General features: G+C 32.6%; 1 protein-coding gene across 1 annotated transcript in view; it reads right to left on the bottom strand.

Annotated features, from left to right (window-relative positions):
• The window catches only part of MTREX (Mtr4 exosome RNA helicase), an 86394-nt gene that overhangs the window by 26684 nt on the left and 38361 nt on the right, over positions 1 to 21349 (bottom strand). The window contains exons 16-20 of the mRNA XM_012541030.3: positions 15928 to 16078; positions 12182 to 12354; positions 6334 to 6402; positions 2433 to 2561; positions 516 to 626 (exon numbers count right to left, since the gene is read on the bottom strand). Coding sequence (XP_012396484.2) covers positions 516 to 626; positions 2433 to 2561; positions 6334 to 6402; positions 12182 to 12354; positions 15928 to 16078 — 633 coding nt within the window. The remainder of the gene's footprint in view (positions 1 to 515; positions 627 to 2432; positions 2562 to 6333; positions 6403 to 12181; positions 12355 to 15927; positions 16079 to 21349) is intronic.

The raw sequence follows: 21349 nt of genomic DNA, 5'->3' as shown, positions 1-21349 counted from the left end.
AGTTGACAAATATTTGATGAAATTATAGACAAATTATTTACCAAGTTATCATGATTTATGTCATAATAGTCACAGTACTTCCCAAGGAAAATAAAATTTTACATATGCACTACGAACACTAAAAAATGATTCTGGAACAAAATAAAGCAGAAAATTCTGAAGAAATAACTTTTATTAGTTATTCCAAATCCTTTACTAAACCAAATCATATTTAATATTTGGAAAAGAGGAACACCTTTCCTTTCATTAATGAAGATGAGTAAATATACCATGATTTTCCTTTTGAGACACCTTCATATTCCATACTATAGGTATTTTTAAAGAGTAGTCAATTGGCAGTTTTGCTCCTGTTAGTTTACAGTAATTTTATTTCATGAGATTATTGTTATTGTCCCTAAACAATAATTAATGTTTAAAGAAAACAACCAATTTCTTAAAAAGGACTACATAAATTTCTACCATAGTGCACAGAAATTTACAATATTATTAAAGCATCTAATTATAAGACTGTGTACCTGTATTGATTTTAGCACACTTTGTCGATTGTCAACTGGCCTCAGATCTCTGGGAATATAAAGTCGAACACTGCTGATAGCAGATAGGAGGTGCACCAGGACTGGAACCACCTAATAATTAGCACAAGGTTCTGAATTTAATTATCAGAATAATCTACTATAGAACTTATTAGATTAATAGGATTCCCAAAGAAAGTCAGCACTGCAGCACAATAAAGATGTGACCAATTAAAGCAAACCATAATTATTGGTAGAAAGTCTTCTATCTTAAAGAACCTGCAAAAAAGAAATGGTTAAACTAGATGGTTTATCATGTCTTTTCTAGCTTTAAATTTATATTTTTATGATTCTATGAACTATGACAGCAGCTAAGAAAAATATGAAGACTTTTAAGACATTCCCTTTACTTAAAAGGAATTTATAATTAAATCGAAAAAGATGTATACAAATAGAAAGATAATACAAGCCAGTGTGTAAACAGAAATAGGAATACACAAGGAATCATACATGATTAACAGAAGGCAAACACAATGCCGCCTTCTATCATCACTGAAGTGCTTCACATTTTGTGGACAGGTTCTATCTGTGGACATCCACATGGGCTGTCCCTATATCTTTTAAGTCTTCATCAGATGATCTACACATACCTGTATAATGCTTGGGTGAGAAAGTCCACAATTAATGTCTGATGACACTCATGTGGAGTCCCACAAAAAAACCAGGCTCTAGTTGTAGCTAAAGCAGGCCAGCAGATGAGGGAAGTTTGTTTGGTAAAGATGACAGAACTGAAAGCAATGGTTATAAGTTTTAGATTTAAGTTTAAAGTAAGGGAAATTTTAAAAAATAAACAACTGTGGATGTCCCAAAGTAAAACTATTCTAGGATGAAATGAATTTTCTATCATTGAAGCTCTTTTAGAAAAAAGCTTCTAGAGATCATCTAGTCTGACCCCTCATTTTATATCTGAGGAACCTGAGAGCTCAAGAGGTTATACCTTGTCAAAGTCCATTACAGGTAGTGTAGTAAAATCAGAATATTAACTCAAACATTCTGATATCAAATCTGATTTCTTTAATACAAGATGTGTAAATTCCAGAAATGTCAATTAGCAAGGAGCCGCCAGATGGTGCAAAGAGGTTATGATCTGCTTTGGTGAAGGAAGTACCCGCAATGACAGAAATAATGAAATAGGTTTGAATTGTTTGAAGATAATGGAGTAAGGTCAGGGTGCAATATAAACTATATGCTAATTAAATAGCTTCTAAGAAATGTTTATTTTTATTGGGAACTTATTTTTACGAATGATATTCTAACTTTTTACAATGCCATTTTCACAGAAATGAATATTCCAATTCCCACACCAAATAACTCAGATGAAGTAGTGGTTGGCATCAACAAAATGTCTCAAAATCTAAAATTATCATCACAACTAACTGTCAATTAAATTGTATTTGGCATCAGAATACCTGTCTAACTGATGGCTCAACCAGTTAGTGTGACCTTCAGCAGGTCATGACTACTGAACCTATTTCTTCATTTGTAAAATGAGTAATTTAAATAAATTATTTCGAAAGTCTCCTCCAGTATTAGAAATTATAAGACTATGAACTGTAAAGTAATGGCAAAAAAAAAAAAAAAAAAAAATCAGTTTACATGCATATTAATATGATAAAAAAGGACATTTTTTTTGCTATTCCTAATTAACATTAAATCACTTCATTTGATAATAAATTATTCATGACAGCAATATTATAATTGCTTCTTCATATATAAATCCATAAAATGTCAAAAATAATGTTTTTACCAAGTAGGAGGCTGACTTCCTTAATTATAAATCATTTTCTCATGGTCTACAGAGTAAATAGTACAAGTGCTTACAGAGTATGATTAAAAAAATAAAAAATAAAAAAAACAAACCTGCATCTCTCCTTTCTCACCAGGTTTTGCTGGCTTAGCAGCCTCAGTAGCAGAATTTTTCAAGCTCTCTTTGCTACAGTGTAAAAGTACTTCTACGACATATAAAGGATCTAATTCACCAGAATTGGGCTAGAGAGAAATTGAGAGAGAGAAAAAGAGATGTTAATGTCCCAGATGTAACACTTAAAAAATGACGATACACATAGTTTAAAATTCACTGGAAACTAATGACTTCTAATTAGATTAATGTTGAAATATATTTTTGCTCTAGCTAACTATACAGAGAAATGCCACAAACCAAGCTAAATGAGAGGCACAGAGCCAGTGCTCTTGGGGTCAGTTATTCCCAAGGCTCTAGGATTTAGGGTGTTGGGTAATAATTGTTAAGATCCAAAAAATCATTGTGAGATGGTGGTGGTATAATAACTTTGCTAACATTATACTGCTTCCTGGGTTTCCCTCAAGAGGCTTTGCTTCTTCTGTCACGCTGGTTTGTGTATACCACTGGCAGCAGTCAGTGTGGATGGCTGGCCCTCCCAATAAGAGGTGCTTGCTAAAAATTGCAATGTAATAGTGAATAACATATAGGCTGAAACTCCACAGGCATTAAAATTATGAAGTATGTCCTTTTGCAATTCTAGCACCCAATTTGGAAAACCATACATTTTCACATATTTACATCTAACTTTTCTTAAATGAAATATATGCTTCATTAGGCAATAAAAATAGACAACTAATGTTAATTTCCTAAACATTAGGGAGAAGAGATTACAAATAAGTTTTAAGTTTGGTACACTGCAATACTCAATATTCCCCTAAAATTATGTACCACGTTAAATTAACTGCCACGGATCAAAAACCTCACTCAGAAAGTAAAATAACTTTTTATTAATCTATACCAATAATGCTAATTTATGCTCACTCAGCAAGTTTATATACCGCAACTCTGCATTCTGAAAAATTCTACCATAAATCTGGATTAAGATTTTAAACTAGTTTCTAAAATCAAAAAGTCTGTAAGAGAGAGAATTATCACCAAACTTTGCAAGAAAAAAAAAAATGAGCCTACCAAAAAACAAACAAAACCCCAAAACAAAACAAACATTCCTCTACTGTACTTGTATTATTTGCTTCCTGACTCTAAAACAAAAAAAAAAAAAGCAAAATTACTTTAAAATAATCTCTCTGCCCACCCCCCCCGAGAAAAATTCCCATGAGGTATCTGTAAATAAAAGCAGGCTAGCTACCTGTCATCTGTGATGCAAAACTGATGAAAGTATATTGTACCTTGCATCAAAAATAAAAGTTAATATTTCTTATTAGCAAAATTATCTATTATGTATGGCCAAATTAAAGAATAAACAGATGGAGGTAAGCTATCTTGTGTATAACTGTAGAGAGATATTAGATGTCACACTTTTCTACTATGCAATAAATAATTTAGCAATTGTTACAGAAATAAAAGCTACCATTTGAAATAAACCTAAAGATGATGGATAATTAGAAAACTTCAGTAAATATGTCTCCTGAAAAGCTTATAAAGTGAATGGATGTAATACAGAGTGAAACCAAAGTATGTATGTATGTATGTATGTATGTATGTATGTATGTGTATATATATATATAGTTACTCTTTCAACAGTTTGAACTTTTTATATGGAAAAATATAGTGCAATAATTTCTTATCAAGAAAAATATAGTAAGAAGGAAAAAGCACTAGAAACACAATCAATAATACTAAGTATGGCTTACCCAAATGTGTAACTTTTGGCTATCTCCCTAGTTTTGCTTTTTGTAGAAGGAAGGTGCTAAATGTGAGAATATAAATTACTTGGGGAAGAATTCCTTCTGTAAGACAAAGCTACTGGAAAACTAGTATTCTGGCAGAAATCAGGTTTACACTAACATCAGCTAAGTTATAGTAAGTTCAAAATGGATAGGTAAATTGAATATATAGATTACAGTTATTATGACTGGGAGAATACACTTAACACAACCAAGAGCTAGAGGCAATCTAAAAGATTATCATAAATAATTATAATAATCAAATAATATTAATATAAAATTGAAAAGCTTTTGTATGAACAGAATTAGTAAAAGTGTGATAAGACAGAAAATACAATGCATTGACTAGGAAATATATATTCATGAAGTATCTTGAATAAAGGCCCTACTTTCAAGATATACAAGAAATTAATAAAGATAAAGACCAAAAGTCATTCATGAATAGAAAAATTGTCAAAGGATAAAAAAAAAACTCTTTAAGGAAGAATTGCAAACTACTAATTAATAACAGTACAGTGCTACAAATCACTAAGAAAAACATAAATCAACAGAACTGAGTTTCATATCCATCAAATGTCAGAGAACAAAAGATGGAAAATAATTGACAGAGGCAGCAAGAAAGGCAATTGATACAAAATAGATTACCACGACTAAGGAATAGGAAAACTGTGTTTAGAAGAGTTGGAAAAGTATTCCATTCCACGTGCTCCCTCTCTCCCTCTTTTAATAGAGATGGAACACTATCAGAGTGGAGCATTGCATAAACTATCAGATATACAGAATGTACTGGTTGATAGTTTGGTTCCCCCCCCCTTTTTTTCTTTTTAAGAATTTGTTACAAGGGTGGCTTGCTGGGAAGGGACTTGGAAATAAAGGTGATGTAACAAAAGATATCAATGAAAATAGTATTTTAATAGTAAAATTCAGGAGATGAATTGTATTTATCTTGACTACCTTACTTCAGCAGCAAAGTTGCTGTAAGGATCAAATGAAATAATGCAACAAAAGGTGGTAAAGTATTTGAACTTTGTAAATAACTCCTTAATTGATGAAATTATTAATAATGTATGTAAAATAATTTTTAAAACAACCAAGCACCATGTAAATAGTACAGTATCATTTATTTAAAGGGTTGTGGATTTTTTTTTTGGCTAGAGAAACAGTAACAAGTATTTCATACACTGTTAGGAGTATGGAAAGATGACAACAATTCATGAATAAAGCTGCAACTAGAAATGTGATATTAATTTTTTATCCAGTGCAAACTGCTTTAACATTTCAAATTCTATTCAAATATTACTAGGTCAAATATCTGTCTCAAATTTTAATTACCATGAACCAGCTCTGGTTATAGGAAATATTTTGATTGATGTAGTGACCAATCATAATACTAGAGAACTAATGATGAAACCTGTGATGGATTCAAAATGTTTAGGAGGAGATTCATGTTTGAACATGGACAATAGGATAATATGTTCCAACTACACATGTTTATGATAATAAAGTTTCCTCCCCCCACTCAATGAGAACGGAGGTGGAAGAGATGCTTATAAACTGAAATTAGATCAATCCTTTTATTTTTCTTTTTTTTCTTTCTTTAAAAAAAGAAGAGAGAGGAATTATAAAGAAAATAAATGTCAAATTTCAGTATAACCACTCTTAGGACACAACACTTCTTTTTATTTTATATATGAATATTTAAAAATATTTTATTCCTAAATATCACAAAGACTTAAAAAACTTAGAACCAGATAATGTTCTTTTCCCACTTCAACCCTTCTTGGCTAATGCTTTCTCTAACTTCCACAACCTGAAAATCTGGTGAAAATCATTAAAACTGTCTATAATTGAAGAGAAAAAAAGTTAATTTTAATAGAAATAAAATATTTCAGAATTTTACAATTTTTTTTTTTTGCAAGACAACAAAAACTTTTGTATGGGTACAAAATTCAATAAGGTAAAAAAAAAATTCCCTACTTTAAATCCCCTACATTTTCTCCTAAAAATATTGGTTATTCATCAAATTTTAAAAACTGAAATCATGAAATTCTTATGTCGGCAGTATTTGATTAGTCAGTTATACATATATTTTCCTAATCAAAAGAAATCATTTTACCTTAACATTTGATTTCTTGGAGAAATTCACCACTACTCCCCAACCAAAATCATCCCCTTCATTCTTCACCTGAGAAGAAAAGAGAGTTTATGAAAATAACATTTATAAAAGCTTTTATGCAAGTCTTATTATCTTTAGTATGCTTTAGTTGTCTATAAATCTTGGACTTCAAACACGTACAGACATTTGATAAAAAGACTCTCCCTACCCCATTTGAAGTATTTTCCTTTTTATTCTAGTTGAATCAATTTTGTGTCCACAAAACCACAAAAACTTTTCAATTTCATGTAAATAAAATTATTTTTTTCCTGTAATTGATTTTCTCTTTTTTGGTTAAGAATTTAGTCACTGACAGCTATGAAAGATCCAATATCTTCCTTTATTCTAACTTTAAAAAATAAAACCTTTAATATTCAGATTACATACCACATGAATTAATTGTCTTATATGGTATAATAGTTTGGTAAATACTTAATCTCTGTTAGAGATTTTCCAGTGATTCTTCTCTAATAAGGAATTCTTTCTGGGTTTATTTCTGTTTAGGGATTTACTGATCACCAAAGTACTGAGTTAAATTATTTCTGCTGCTTCTTCAGTTCCATTTTTCCATCTATTTTTTTGGAGCTAACATTAAGATTGAAAGTAAGTAAAAGAATAGGGATAATAGAAGACAATCTGTTGGAGGAGATGGCATGGAAGTGAATCACTTGAACAAATAGAGAGCTTACCCTTGGTAAGGAACAATAAGGTCACTTTATCATGTGAAAGAGGTGAAGAATGAGAGTGTGGCAGAAAGCATTTGAGTGATAGGAAAAGAGAAAGAAAAAAAGGAGGTGTTTATGGTAAATGGTCCTTTTCTGTACAAAATAAGGCAAAGTTCTTCAGAGAGCAGGGAGAGCCACAGGAAGTTTGAAGAGGGATGAAAAGGTTTAGAAAAGCTAATGTGATGAGAACAGTGAATTGGTAAGGGAGGAATAGTAGGATTTTCTAGTAGCAGTGAGGGAACAGGTGAGGTTTCATAATATAAATTTATAGTGGACCCAGTCAGAATGGTTGTATGATTTTTCTCTACCTTTGTTCAGCAGCATGTGTATAGACATAAAGGTGATAGATCATGGGAGTGATTCAAAGCTAAGGCTTAGACCTAAGCAGTGATATGAAGAGACAAAAGGATTGAAGAGAATAGGATAGAATGGAGAGAAAAGGAGAAGCGGCTGAAGTCAGAGAGATGGCTGGGAGAGTGAATTTGATCACAGTAAAGATGAAGAGGAGGGTTATATAAGAGAAGATAGAAGCAAAGGTGAAAAATCAAGGGGATTTCAGAACTCTTGTACATGGAAGAGTTACATATGTGAGTGACGGCAAGATCAAGGGTATGACCATCTGGGGCTAAAGTGGATGCAGGAATAGATAGCTCAGGGAAGGTAAACTGAAGAACCGAGTTGTTAGGATATTTGAGGGACAATCAATATGTATGTTGAAGTTCTCTGGTATGAGGACCAAAGTTGAAGGAGAGAGAAAAATAGTAAGCTAAGTATGAAATGCAATGAGAAATCAAGAAGAATGACCGTGTGTGTGGGGTGTTCTTGGACAAGAGTTATCAGGATTTTCATGGAGTAATAGATATGAGTAATATAAACTACAAAGGATGAGAGATTCCTGAGTGAAGGAGGGAGGGAGAGAACTGAGAAGGGATAATGAGGAGAATGGAGCATTCCAACTCCCCTATGTGACCCAATGAGCCAAAGAGAATGAATGAAAGTATAGCCAGTACTTGAGAAAGGTGGTTAGGGAGGCTATGTTATCAGGGGGAAGGGGGAAACCTGTGTTATCAAGTCTCAGTAGGAACTAGTAGATGGAAAGGGAGTTCAGTGGAAAGGTTGAATGGACTCTAGACAAAATTTTGGTGTGAGAAGATTGAGTGGGATAGAAATAAGTACGAGGGTGGTGGGAGAAGTGGAGTGGTGTTTGCATCATGAGCTACTGGAGTTCATATTACTGAAATGTAAAAGTATGAGAATGTTCATCACTGAGTAGAAGGTGCCACAGTAGGAGAAGGAAGGCCTAACAAAGGGAGGCATGCTGTTCTTTGAACTGGAGGTTCTGCATGTCCAAATGGTAGATGAAGGGGTTACAGAAGATTTTTTTTTGTGCTAGTAAAGATGAAAATGGTTGCTTTGGGGCAGATGAAAGATAACCAGCCTGGCATTTAGCAGTCTTTCCTTATAAAACATATTATGCTGAGAAGATGCAAGGTTCAAGATACCATCTGAGAAGGCTGGCTATAAGGTCACAACAAAAAGTGATAGATGGAAAACACTCAGATTGCTTTCAAGTTTTTTTTTTTTTAAAACAACATTCTTCTTTGTCTAACTCCAATGGTATAATTTATTGTTAAAAATATCAAAACCAGTAGTTTTGGTGATTACTATTTTTAAATGCAGTTTTTAAGATCTCTTCTTTCATTCTGGTAATTAAAAAATTTTTTTTCTTTTATTTTCAAGATTTTGCTACAACTCAATGTTATTATATCTTATCCAGCTTTTTAAAGTACTAATTTGACTGCTATAGAATTAACTTTGTATATTAACTTTGATAAGTGTTATTTTTATTAAATTGTCATAGCCTGAGCATGAGAATTAAATATCCTTTCAGTTAAACAATTCCTTATTTCTTTAAAAGCAGAATTTTGTAAATATACACATTTGATCATGCTTTGATAGACTGACCCCTGAATACTAATACATTTTATAATTATTTTGAGACTTGAGATGGATTTTGCTATTAGAGAGAAATGATATCAAATACCAAATTTGATAAGTTTATTTGGTAGTTTGTAACTTTGCTAAAGGTGCTATTCCTAAGTAAATCATTGTATTATTCAGAAACAGGGACAGTTTTATCTCCTCCTTGCATACCTTTATGGCTTTAATTTCTTTTTCTTACATAAATGCCACTGTTTACATTCCTAGAATGTTGCCAAAAAACTGCAGAGAAGGGGCATCTTAATTAACAATTATATTTGCTGAGAAAACTACCATATTTTCCTATGAGATATAAATTGTGGGTTTTAGAGAGATGTTTTTTATATTAAATAAATGATCCTTCTATATCTCTACTTTTTTTTGGAGTTGGTCTTTTTTAAAACATAAATCAGTGCTGTGCTTTGTCAAGGTTTTTCCTATGTATATTGATAGATGTTTGGGAATTTTAAAATATATAATTATGTGAAAAATTCTAAATGTATAATTATGTAGTTTTCCTACATACTAATGATATTTGTATCACTGATATAAATCCCACTTGATCACAGTGATTAAATCTTTCAGATAAATTGATATATTTTCCCCAAAAGCTTATTTAAAGGTTTAATGTGAGATTATTTACTGATACTGATTCGTAGTTCTTTTTCTTTACTTATCCTTCAACAGTTCAGCTATTAGGTCCGCATCTGCCTCAAAAAAGTTTGGGAGATTGCTTTCTCAATATTTAAGAATAGTTTGACAATAATTAGCTTGCATTTTTGTAGAATTTTACAATTATAAACTACTTTATATGTGTGCACACACATGTATGTGCACAACACACACATGTATACATACATGCACACAAACACATATGTGCATACCACAAAATCTCTTTTGATATAACAATCCTGTGAGGTAGATGCTATTATGTGTCTTATCAACAAATATCTAGTAGGCACCCATCAGATTCCAAGCATAGTGCTAAAGAGATAGGAATATAAAGAAAAGTAAGATAATTCCTGCTCTCAAGGAACTCATAATCTAAATGGAAGAGAGAGTATGCAAACAACATGGACAAACAAGTTAAATAGAGGATAAACTGGAAACAATTAACAGGACAGCACTAGAATTAAGAGGGATTGACAACAGCTTCCTCTATTGGTAGGAATCTAGCTAGGATTTAAAAGAAGTACGGTAAGTCATGTGGCAAGAGGTAAGGGAGAGAATTCTATGATTAGGGGGCACCTAGTGAAGATGGAATATTTTATTTGAAGAAAGGCAAAGTGGTCAGTGTCACTGGACAGTAGAGTATATGTTTGGAGGGTGGGGATGAAAAAGGGAGAGAAGGTGTAAGATACAAGAAGACTGGAGTTTAGTGCATGGGCAATGGGAAGGATTACAGGATCAGACCAGGATTTTTAGAAAATAACTTGATAACTAAGTAGAGGATGTATTGGAGTGGGGAGAGTTCTGTTTACCAACAAGCAGGTACTATAATAGTCCTGGCAAGAGGTGATAAGGACCTGCATCAGTATAGTGGTAAAGTTAGAAGAGAGAAAGGGTTATATATGAAAAAAGCTGACAGGCCTTGGAAGGCTTGAGAGGACAAGCAAAAGGGAGAGGGAGAAAAGGGGGAGAGAGAGGAGGAACAAAGAATTGAGGATAATACCTGGGTTACTAGGAGGATGATGGTATTCTCAGAGGCAATAAATAAGTTTGAAAGAGGGAATAATTTAGAGGGAAAAATAACAAATTCAACTTTAGACATGTTAATTTTAAGCTGTCTATATATAGGATGTCCAACTCAAGATGTCCAACAGGTACATAGAAATGCCAGCAGAGAGGCGAGGTAGATAAGTGAAAATTATAGAGATGATAACTGAATCCACAATGGCTGATTTCACCAGGTGAAATAGTATTAAGACAGAAGAGGACCCAGGAAAGAGCTATGTGAGATACTTGTCATTGGCAGAATGACCTTTTTGAAGATCCAGCAAATGAGACTGAGGATGATGTTAAATAGCAGGAGAACCAAGAAAGAGTTGTGTCTAGAAAGTCCAGAGAGAAGAGCATCAAAGAAAGGATTAATTGGCAGTATCAAAGCCTGTAGGGAGTTAAGAAAGCAGAAGATACAGAAAGGGCTGCTAAGAAATCATTAATCACTTTAGAGAAAGCAGTTTCAGCTGAATGATGAAGTCAGAAGCAAAGCTGTAGAAAGTTAGTGAAAGAAAAGGAAGTGGGAACAGGCTACCCAGAGATCACACCGCTTAGGTCTCCTGAAAACTATCCCAACACTCCATACCCTAAGCAACCCAGCTGGTATTGGTTCTGTTAAAGTCTGATAGAATCCTTCCACATACACTGGAATATTTAAAATTTTAGAGCAAAAGAATGGAAATAAAAGTAGATTTCACTGACTGCAAAATGGCTAAACAAACTGTAGCATGGGATGTTGAAGGTAAAAAGACTTAGTACTGTGAAGCAGTGGTGAAAATGACAAATATAGAAAAGCACAGAAAAATTCAGACAAAAGAAGGTAAACTGAAGTACACAGAACTAGAAAAACAATACACATGACTATTAACAATATAAATGGAAAGAACAGCAATAAAATTAATTAAAATTGAATGCTGAGAAATTATTATGAATCTGTGCCTCAAAGAGCTAAGAGAAGACACTCTTCCCCCTTGTTTCTCTGCTGAGGCGGGGAGAGGATGTGCAATACTGCACCAAAAAAACACAAACAAACAAAATAGACTTAAAAAAAAAAGTTGAATAGTTTTGAACTTCACTCCTCCCCTTTTTATTATAAAGAACACCTCTACAGAAAATAAAGGGAAAATACACCAAATACATAAAAGTCAAATTTAACAATGAGTTGTTTTTTTTTTTAAATTAAGGGCAGATGTTTCTACTTATACTGATAATTGTTAAAAATATAGGGGATTAATAGGCTAGAGTCCTATTTTTGTCTTTATCAAACATGTACCAAAACACCATTCATACTCTCTCAATAAACTCATGATATGGAAGATTTTATTACTAAGATTATGAAGCGTAATCTTTAAAGAAAATTTGCAGTGGAGCAAGTAAGAGCTTACCTTCACCAATCGTCCTGGCTGCAAAAATGGCAAACAGTACTTTGGTTTGTGAATATATTCTTCAATCTCTTTAGCCAATTTGGCAAGCTGCTGCCTTATTTTGTAGTAGATGACTACACTTTCTTCATTGGGAATTGCTATTGCATTGTACTGTGCTTCTAGTTTCTTTACCTCTGTAAATTAAAACATATACTATGTGAAGAAAAAAAAATTATGTAAGACATCCATATTTTTCTTTCTTTCACTGAGAATCATTTAATTCAATAAATTGCTACTGGCAAATACCACATGGAAGGTTATCAAGCTAGGAGCAACCATAAATGATGTGTAATTTTCTTTCTCTGTTTTGGCTCTTCCTGGTTTAGGCATCAATACTACATTTGTGTCACAGAAGGAATTTGGTAGTACTCCTTCTTTACCTATTGTTCCAAATGGTTTAGATTATATTGAAATTAATTGTTCTTTAAATGTTTGTTAGAATTCACTTGTGAAACCCTCTGGTGCTGGAAATTTTTTCTTACAGAATTCATTAATGCCTGTTCAATTTCTTTTTCTAAAATGGGAGTATTTAAGTAACTTACTTCCTCTTCTGTTAATCTGGGCAATTTTTATTTTTGTAAAACATTCATCCATTTCAGTTAGGTTGTCAGACTTGCTGCCATACAATTGGGCAAAATAGCTCCTAATTATTGCTTTAATTTCTTTGTCATTGGTGGTAAATTCACTCTTTTCATTTTTGATGTTGGTAATATGGTTTTCTTCTTTCCTTTTTCTAATCAAATTAACCAAAGGTTTGTCTATTTTTCTTAGGTTTTTCATAAAATCAATTCTTAGTTTTATTTATAATGTTCAACAGTTTTCTTAGTGTCAATTTTATTAATCTCTCCTTTGAGATTCAGAATTTCTAATTCAGTATTTAATTGGGGGGTTTTAATTTGTTCCTTTTTTCTAGCTTTTTTAGTTGCACAAAAGCATAAATGAAACAATCCCTGGGACAGATCTTACAGTGGGAGACAGGAAAACAATGAAATATCAAGTAATACCAATTATTTGAGGAAAGGTAGTAATATCTTGGGAGGAATTAGTTGTAGGGATTAAATTTATCCCACCTACATAAAAGAGTCTGAGGTGGAGCTCCGAGTCAAAGACACTTTATTAAGGGATCCATAGTTCCTTCTAATGAAGTAGACTTCAGATGTCCCTCACGATTTGAGATGCTCCCTCCTCCTTCCAGGGTCCTCTTTTTATATGACTAGATGTTCAATCATTCAAGAATAGCTACACCAAATACAGAATTCCATTGATTTACTTATGATACATAAGCTAAAATAAGCAAAATAATGTATCAACAGGGTCACAAGTTGGGTGAATCAAGGAATATCTCCACCTAAAATAGACAGGCTTCTCCTTAGATTGGGCAAGAAAAAAATGGTACCCATTATCACAGTCAGTGACCTAAGTAGCCATAAGATAGACAAGATAGTCTTGTGCTACTGGACAAGAAATTGGTCTGGAGAAATAAAAACATTTTGGAAGACTTTTATGTGCTGTCGCCTTTGCCATTCTGGGCTTGGTTACAATGACAAAGAAAAACTAGGGTGGAGGACTTTTACTTAGCTTCCTATAATTAAGCAAGTGAACTTAGAATTTGCAGCTCACAGCTCTACTGCCTTATATACAGAATTTTGATATGATTCTATCAAGTTGATTAATACTGATTGGAATAGAGGAAGGATTCAAATCAACTATTTCTCATACAGTGAGAAATACTTTAGGATAGAGATGATTACTGAACTGTCTTCTTGAAGTGAATTTACAATTTATGTTTTTAGAAGAGAACCGAAATTAACACAACCCTATACTCTCATTACTCTACATCTTTAATATCTACTACTTTAAGAAGTACTCTGCCCAAAGAACAAACTTTATCCCACTGATCCTGTACCTTAGGGGCATGACAATGGACAGCAGCTACATCTGGTTCAGATTAACTTACTTTATATTATTAGAGAGAAGCCCTCAGTCTTCCAGATAGATTATATCCTTGGCTTAATGTCATCTTGTTTCTTTCAAAGAAAAAAGATGAATATCATAGTTTTAAAGATACTTTTCTCTTGATCATCGGAGGGAAAGAGGGGGTAGAGGTGGAGTAGAGAAGGAAATCATTCCATTCAAGGCAAAGTTTCTAAAGGATTAAAATGACAAATGAAAAGTTGGAATAATGCTTTAGTCCATTTATTCTGGAAAGATTCTCCATCTCCACTTCAACCTAAATCTAAGATGTCTCTATTGATCTGCTAAGAGAGCCAGAAAAGGAAGGTTTAGGGTGCAATGAATAGAATACTGGTTTTGAAGTCAGGAAAAGTTAAGCTTAAATGCCATTTTAATCGCTGTGTGATCCTTACTCATTAATTCACTTAAGTTCTCTGGAGTTTTTTGATTTTCTCATCTAGAAAATGTGATGTATGTATGTATGTATATCTACATAAAAAAAAATAGCACATACATCATAAGGTTGTTTTTCCTTCTTTCCAAGACCTAATAATCTAAGACTGAGAAGGTGCTTTGCTGAGACAGTTGACCAAATACTGAACATTTTACATTACTGCCACCATTATTAACCTTCCTGTTAGTCCTTCCTCCCTGGAACTCATTCTAAAAATATCACTATGCTTTATATAAAGTTATATAATCAATAATAATTCCTGTCCGTTTTTGCCATTTATAGTCTAAAAGACTAATTCAATATATTTTTGGACACTACTTTTCCAAAGAGCATCAACTGATTTTTTTACTGGAGTCATTATTTGGCATTTGAATTCTCATTAACATTCACATGAAATTCTTTACTCAAAAACTATCATCTTAACATGCTTTTGGTTGTTAAAACAACTTGGTTTGTTGTTTTTCATGTAGTAGAACAATGAATTTAGAGTTAGAATGACAGTTTAAATTTAGGCTCTGCTACTTAATATTTATGTAATTGGTCAAATGACTTCATTTTGTTAGTCCTAATTCATACAAAAAGGAAATGATTACTAGAGTTCTTTCAAGCTCTAAATGGCATGACCCTATGAATCTTATAAATGGTATGACAAAGACACTGTCTTGCTTGTATTTATGTCCCCAGCACTTAGCATTGTGTGTGACACCTTGTTCTAAATAAAGACCTCCAGGAGGAAATGATTACTAGAGTTCTTTCAAGCTCTAAATGGCATGACCCTATGAATCTTATAAACGGTATGACAAAGACACTGTCTTGCTTGTATTTATGTCCCCAGCACTTAGCATTGTGTGTGACACCTTGTTCTAAATAAAGACTTCCAGGAGTAATCCTATTCAACTTTTTTTTGACTCCATGGGATAGTTGTGTCTGGTTGGCATCAAAATATAAAAAGGAATAATTCTGGCCCCTTTAAGAAACAGATATTAAAATTAAAGAATGATTAATGTACTTCAGGAGAAATGCTGAGTTAGAGAGTAATGAAACAATTGGATGTCTGAGTTATTTTCTTGCATGTTCACTGATACCTCACCAACAGCTAAAACCAAGGATATAGAACAGGGATTTATAATCTTTTTCGTATCATGGACTTCCTTTCTTTCAGGTTTATCTGTTTTGTTAAGTCTATGAATCATTCCTTAGAATGTTTTTTTTCTTTGAATAAAATAATATAATAAAAATTGTATTAATATAAATATAAATTTTATGAAAAGACAATGTATTGAAATGTTCCCATACTTACTCTCGACTACTCCTGGAATAGCTCTATAATGCTGAAATTGATAAAAGGATTTTTCCAACATATACTCAGGATTAATTTCTTCTACACGCAACAAGTTCAGAACCATGTTGTAGGTCAAGTGAAAAGCACTATTAAGAGGGTCAGCTGAGCCCTAAAAGAGAAGAACAAATAAATGCTGTCAGTTTTTAAAATAAAACTATAGTAGGATCTTGAGCCAATCACTGACAGAAAACCTGAGTATTTTCAATGTATATCAAATTATACTATATAACCTGAGTTATGTTTTCTTTTAGATGAAACCATATAGGTGATACATTCTTTTCAAAAATACTTACACACACACACACACGCTCTGAAAGACAGAGTCAGAGAGAGAAATAGTACAAATGAGCTTCATATTTGGATTATTCCCATTATTTACTAGTTGATTTTCTAGTTCCAATGTTCTTTCCATGTAACTTATACATATATATAATATTGTTTTTTTATTTAATTTCCATGTTAGTCATGCTGGGAAAGAAAACACAAATTAATTGCCCACTATTATTCAAATCTGTAATGTAAATGTTAACTTTATCAATAAGAAAAGAAAAAGAAATTGGAGGAATTAGAGTACATAATAAGGATGCAAAACTATCACTCTTTGCAAATGACATGATAGCATATTTAGAGAATCCTAGAGAATCAATTAAAAATTTATTACAAATAATAATTTTAGCAAAGCTGCAGGATATAAAATAAACCCACATAAATCTTTAGCATTTCTAGATTACCAACAAACCACAATAGCAAGAGATAGAGAAAAATTCCATTTAAAATAACTATAGCCAATATAAAATATTTGGGCGTCTACCTGCCAAGACAAACCCAGGAAAACAATTAGAAAATACTTTTTGTAAAAATAAAATAAGATCTAAATACCTGAAAAAATACTCATTGCAAGGCCAAACTGATAAACTGCAAAGGAAGATAGTTGTACCAGATCTATTAACTATATTACAAAGTGGCAGTCGTCAAAACCATTTGGTACTAGCTAAGAAATAAGAGTAGTGCATTAGTGGAATAGGTTAGGTACACAGATACAACAGTCAATTACTATAGCATTCTACTGTTTAATAAACCCAAAGATTCTAGCTTCTAGAGTAAGAATTCACTATGTGACAAAAATTACTGGGAAAATTAGAAAATAGTATGGCAGAGACGAGGCAGTGACTAACACCTAATACCCTATACCAAGATAAGGTCGAAAGGAGGAATTTATAGCCAAAGTGGTACTAAAGAATATCATGAAATTTAAAATAGTTAATTTTGATTGTATTAAGTTAAAAAGGGTTTGTACAAACAAAACCAATGCAACCAAAATTAGAAGGAAAGCAGAAAGCTGGGAAACAATTTTTATAGCTAGTGTTTCTAGTAAAGGTCTTATTTCTAAAATACATAGATAACTGACCCAAATTTATAAGAATACAAGTCATTCCCCAACTGATAAATAGTCAAAGAATAGGAATAATTTTCAGATGAGGAAATTAAAGCCATTTTAAATCATATGAAAAAAAATGCTCTAAATCACATTAAAGTAATGCAAATTAAGGCAACTCTGAAGTACCACTATACACCTCTCAGATGGCTAAGATGACAAGAAAAAATAATGTTAAATATTACAGGGGATATGGGCAAACTGGGCCACTGATGTATTATTGGTACAGTTATGAAATGATCTAGCCCAGGGGTCCTCAAACTACAGCCCGTGGGCCAGATGAGGGAGCTAAGGACGTTTATCCCCCTCACCCAGGGCTATGAAGTTTCTTTATTTAAAGGCTCACAAAACAAAGTTTTTGTTTTTACTATAGTCTGGCCCTCCAACAGTCTGAGGAACAGTAAACCGGCCCCCTATTTAAAAAGTTTGAGGACCCCTGATTCTAGCCATTTGAGAGAACAATTTGGAACTATGCCCAAAGGTCTATCAAACTGCAAACTCTTTGATCTAGCAGTCTCATTACTGAATCTTTATCCCAAAGAGATCATAAAAAAGGGAACAGGAACCACACATGCAAAAATGTTTGTGATAGCTCTTTTTGTAGTGGATGCCCATCAGCTGGGGAATGACTGAATAAGCTATGATATATGAATGTAATGGAATATTATTGTTCTGCAAGAAATAATGAGCAGGCTGAATTCAGAAAAGCCTGGACTTACATGAACTGATACTGAGTGAAGTGAGCAGAACCAAGAGAATACTGTCACAGTAACAGTAATGATCAACCAGAATAGATTTAGTTCTTCTCAACAATACAGTGATCAAAGACAATTCCAATAGATTTTGAATGAAAATTGCTATCTACATCCAGAGAGAAAACTATGGAGACTGGAGGTTGATCAAAGCATAGTATTTTCACCTTTGTCTTTTTTCTTGTGCAACATGACAAACATTTAAAACATCTGCACAAATTTAACCTATATCAGATTACTTGCTGTTTTGGGGAGGGGAGATAAAAAAGGAAGAGAGAAAACACAAAGTCTTACATTTTAAAAAAAGAATGTTGAAAACTATCTTCACATGTATTTGGAAAAATAAAATACTATTGAGGAAAAAACCCAACAACAATAAAAAGACCCAAGAAAAATAAAGAAAACATAGAAAAAGCATGTTTTGATCTGCATTCAGACTTCATAGATTCTTTATCTGGAGGTGCATAGCATTTTTCATCATAAATCCCTCACAATTATCTTGGATCACTATATTGCTCAGAATAGGCAAGTCATTCACAGTTGATCATTATAAAATACTGTTATTACCGCATACAATGTTCTCTTGGTTCTGCTTGTTTCACTTTACTTCAGTTCATGTAAGTCTTTCCAGGTTTTTCTGAGAGCATTCTGCTTGTTATTTATTATAGCACAAATTATCCCAACATATTCACATGCAATAATTTGTTCAGACATTCCCTAATTGATGGACATCTCTTCAGTTTTCAATTCTTTGCCATCATTAAAAGAGCTACTATAAATACTTTTATACATATAAATTCTTTTCCTTTTAAACAAAAAAGTCTCTTTAAGATACAGATTTATTAAGTGGTTTAGCTTGGTCAAAGTTTTGCTTAGGTTATAGTTCTTTGGGCAAAGCTCCAACCATGCTCAAGATGGTTGAATCAGTATACAACAGTATATCAGTATCTCAATTTTCCCATATTCACTCTAACATTTGTCATTTTCCTTTTCAGTCATATTAACCAATTTGGCAGGTGTGGTGGGACATTAGCTCAGTTGTTTTAATTTTATATCAATGATTTTAAAGAAAATAAAGATGAATGAATTTTATTTTCTACATGTTATAACTATCTGGACCAATCACACTTATATGAAACTCTATGCTTTATAAAGGACTTTCTTTACATCATCAAGTCAAAATGAAGGTCAGTGTTAAATGATTTGCCAATGTTCACATCTTTAGGAAATAACTAAACTAATATTCATTCACACCTAAGTCTTGTGATTGTTAAGCTTTGTAAATGTCCTCTCTTCAATGTGTACATGGCATGTAAGCCTATTTTATTAGACTTGAAAGCATGATTTTACTTTTAATCAATAATCACAAAGGCTCATTTTGTACCTCTTTAATGGGTCATCATCCTTAAGAGGCTAATGAGTCTTTTCACCCATCTGCTAGCTGGATTCTCTAGTAAATGCTGTCTATCTTTATGAGAATATGAACTACTTGAAAGTAGGCAATTTCTCTATTTTCTATTTGTATTCCATGAGCTTAGTAGAGTGCTTTACACATACTAAGAGTTCAATAAATGTTTTTTATCTCATGTATGTGTCACTTCAGCATGGACGGAATCCCAAGTTCTCCAGAATATAGCAATGGAAAACAAGCTATAACACATCCTACCAATCAACAAGCATTTATTAAGCAACTACTACATGTCAGCACTACACTGGGTGCTGAAGGAACAACAAAATAAAAGCAAACATAAATCTTCCTTTTCAAAAAGTTTAAGCTGTACGGAGGAAGTAAAGAGTTATGTCCAAGAAGTACTGGAACTGACAAGATCACCTCTCTGAAATAAAAAACATTATACATTTTGTTGCAGGGCAATCTAGGATTTAACTATAACATTTTTTTCTCCTGGAAAACAAAATCTATTTTACAAGGAACATCCTGTGGTAAAAATTAGTAACTAAGTTACTGCTTTTAAATATTCTATTACTTAAAAAACTCAAAGGCATATGAAGCAAAAGTAGGTAAATTAATTTGTAATTAATTTTCAAAAAAAATCCTACCTATGTAAATTTGATACATATTTTAAAAGTGTACATGGGAAAACAAACACATGACTGCACTGTTGATAGAGCTGTGAACTGATCCGACCATTATGAAAAACAATTTGGATTAATCCTTCAAAGGGCAAGGAAATATGCATATCTCCTTTGATGTAGCAATTAATTCTAGGGAGATAATCTTAAGACAAAGATTGATGGAAAGAACCCATTTTTAAAATACAAGCATTTTTTTTTTCATTTCAAAGAATTGAAAATAAAGTGGGTGCTAATCAATATTACTGGAATATTTTTGGAACATAGCACTCTAATAATGAAAGTAAAAGATACAGAAAAACTTGGGAAGACAAAGACTTATATGAACTGATGGTACAGACTGAAGTGAGCAGAAGCGAAGAAGAAATATCACAAAGGGCACAACTAGGAAAAGGAAAATAATTTTGTGGCAAAGAATTGGAAACTGAGTGCCCATGAATTTGCCCATGAATAAGTTGTGGTATATAAACAAAATAAAATACTATAATGTTGTATGAAATGATGAAGGGAATGGTTTCAGAGAGATCTGGGAAGACTCTCCTTTAAAGATTTGTCAATTTATTTATTTTTTAAATAGATATTTTACATTTCCAAATTTTTCCAAAATTATGCAAAGATAATTTTCTAACATTCATTATGTTCCAAATGTTTCTCCTCGTCTTTTACCTCTCTTCTCCCCAATGTAGGTTAAATATGTGCAATTCTTCTAAACATATTTCCATATTTGTTATACTGTGCAAAAATATCAAATCAAATGGGAAAAAACATATAAACAAACAACAAATAAGGTGAAAATATTATGTTTTGATCCACATTCAGTCTCCACAGTGCTGGATGCAGATGGCACTTCCCATCACAAGTTGATTAGGATTGCCTTAAATTACCTCATTGTTGAAAAAGAATCAAGTCCACCATAGTTGATCATCACATAATCTTCTTGTTGATCTATACAATGTTCCCTTGGTTCTGTTTACTTCACTTATCATCAAATTCACATAAGTCTTTCCAGGTTTTTCTGAAATTAATCTGTTCATCATTTCTTTTAGACAATAATATTCCATTACATTCATATGCTATAACTTATTCAGTCATAAAAAAGATG

This window comes from Sarcophilus harrisii, chromosome 1, assembly GCF_902635505.1.
Source record: "Sarcophilus harrisii chromosome 1, mSarHar1.11, whole genome shotgun sequence".
In the NCBI taxonomy this organism is placed as follows: Eukaryota; Metazoa; Chordata; class Mammalia; order Dasyuromorphia; family Dasyuridae; genus Sarcophilus; species Sarcophilus harrisii.
This window is presented reverse-complemented; position numbering and strand designations above follow the sequence as displayed.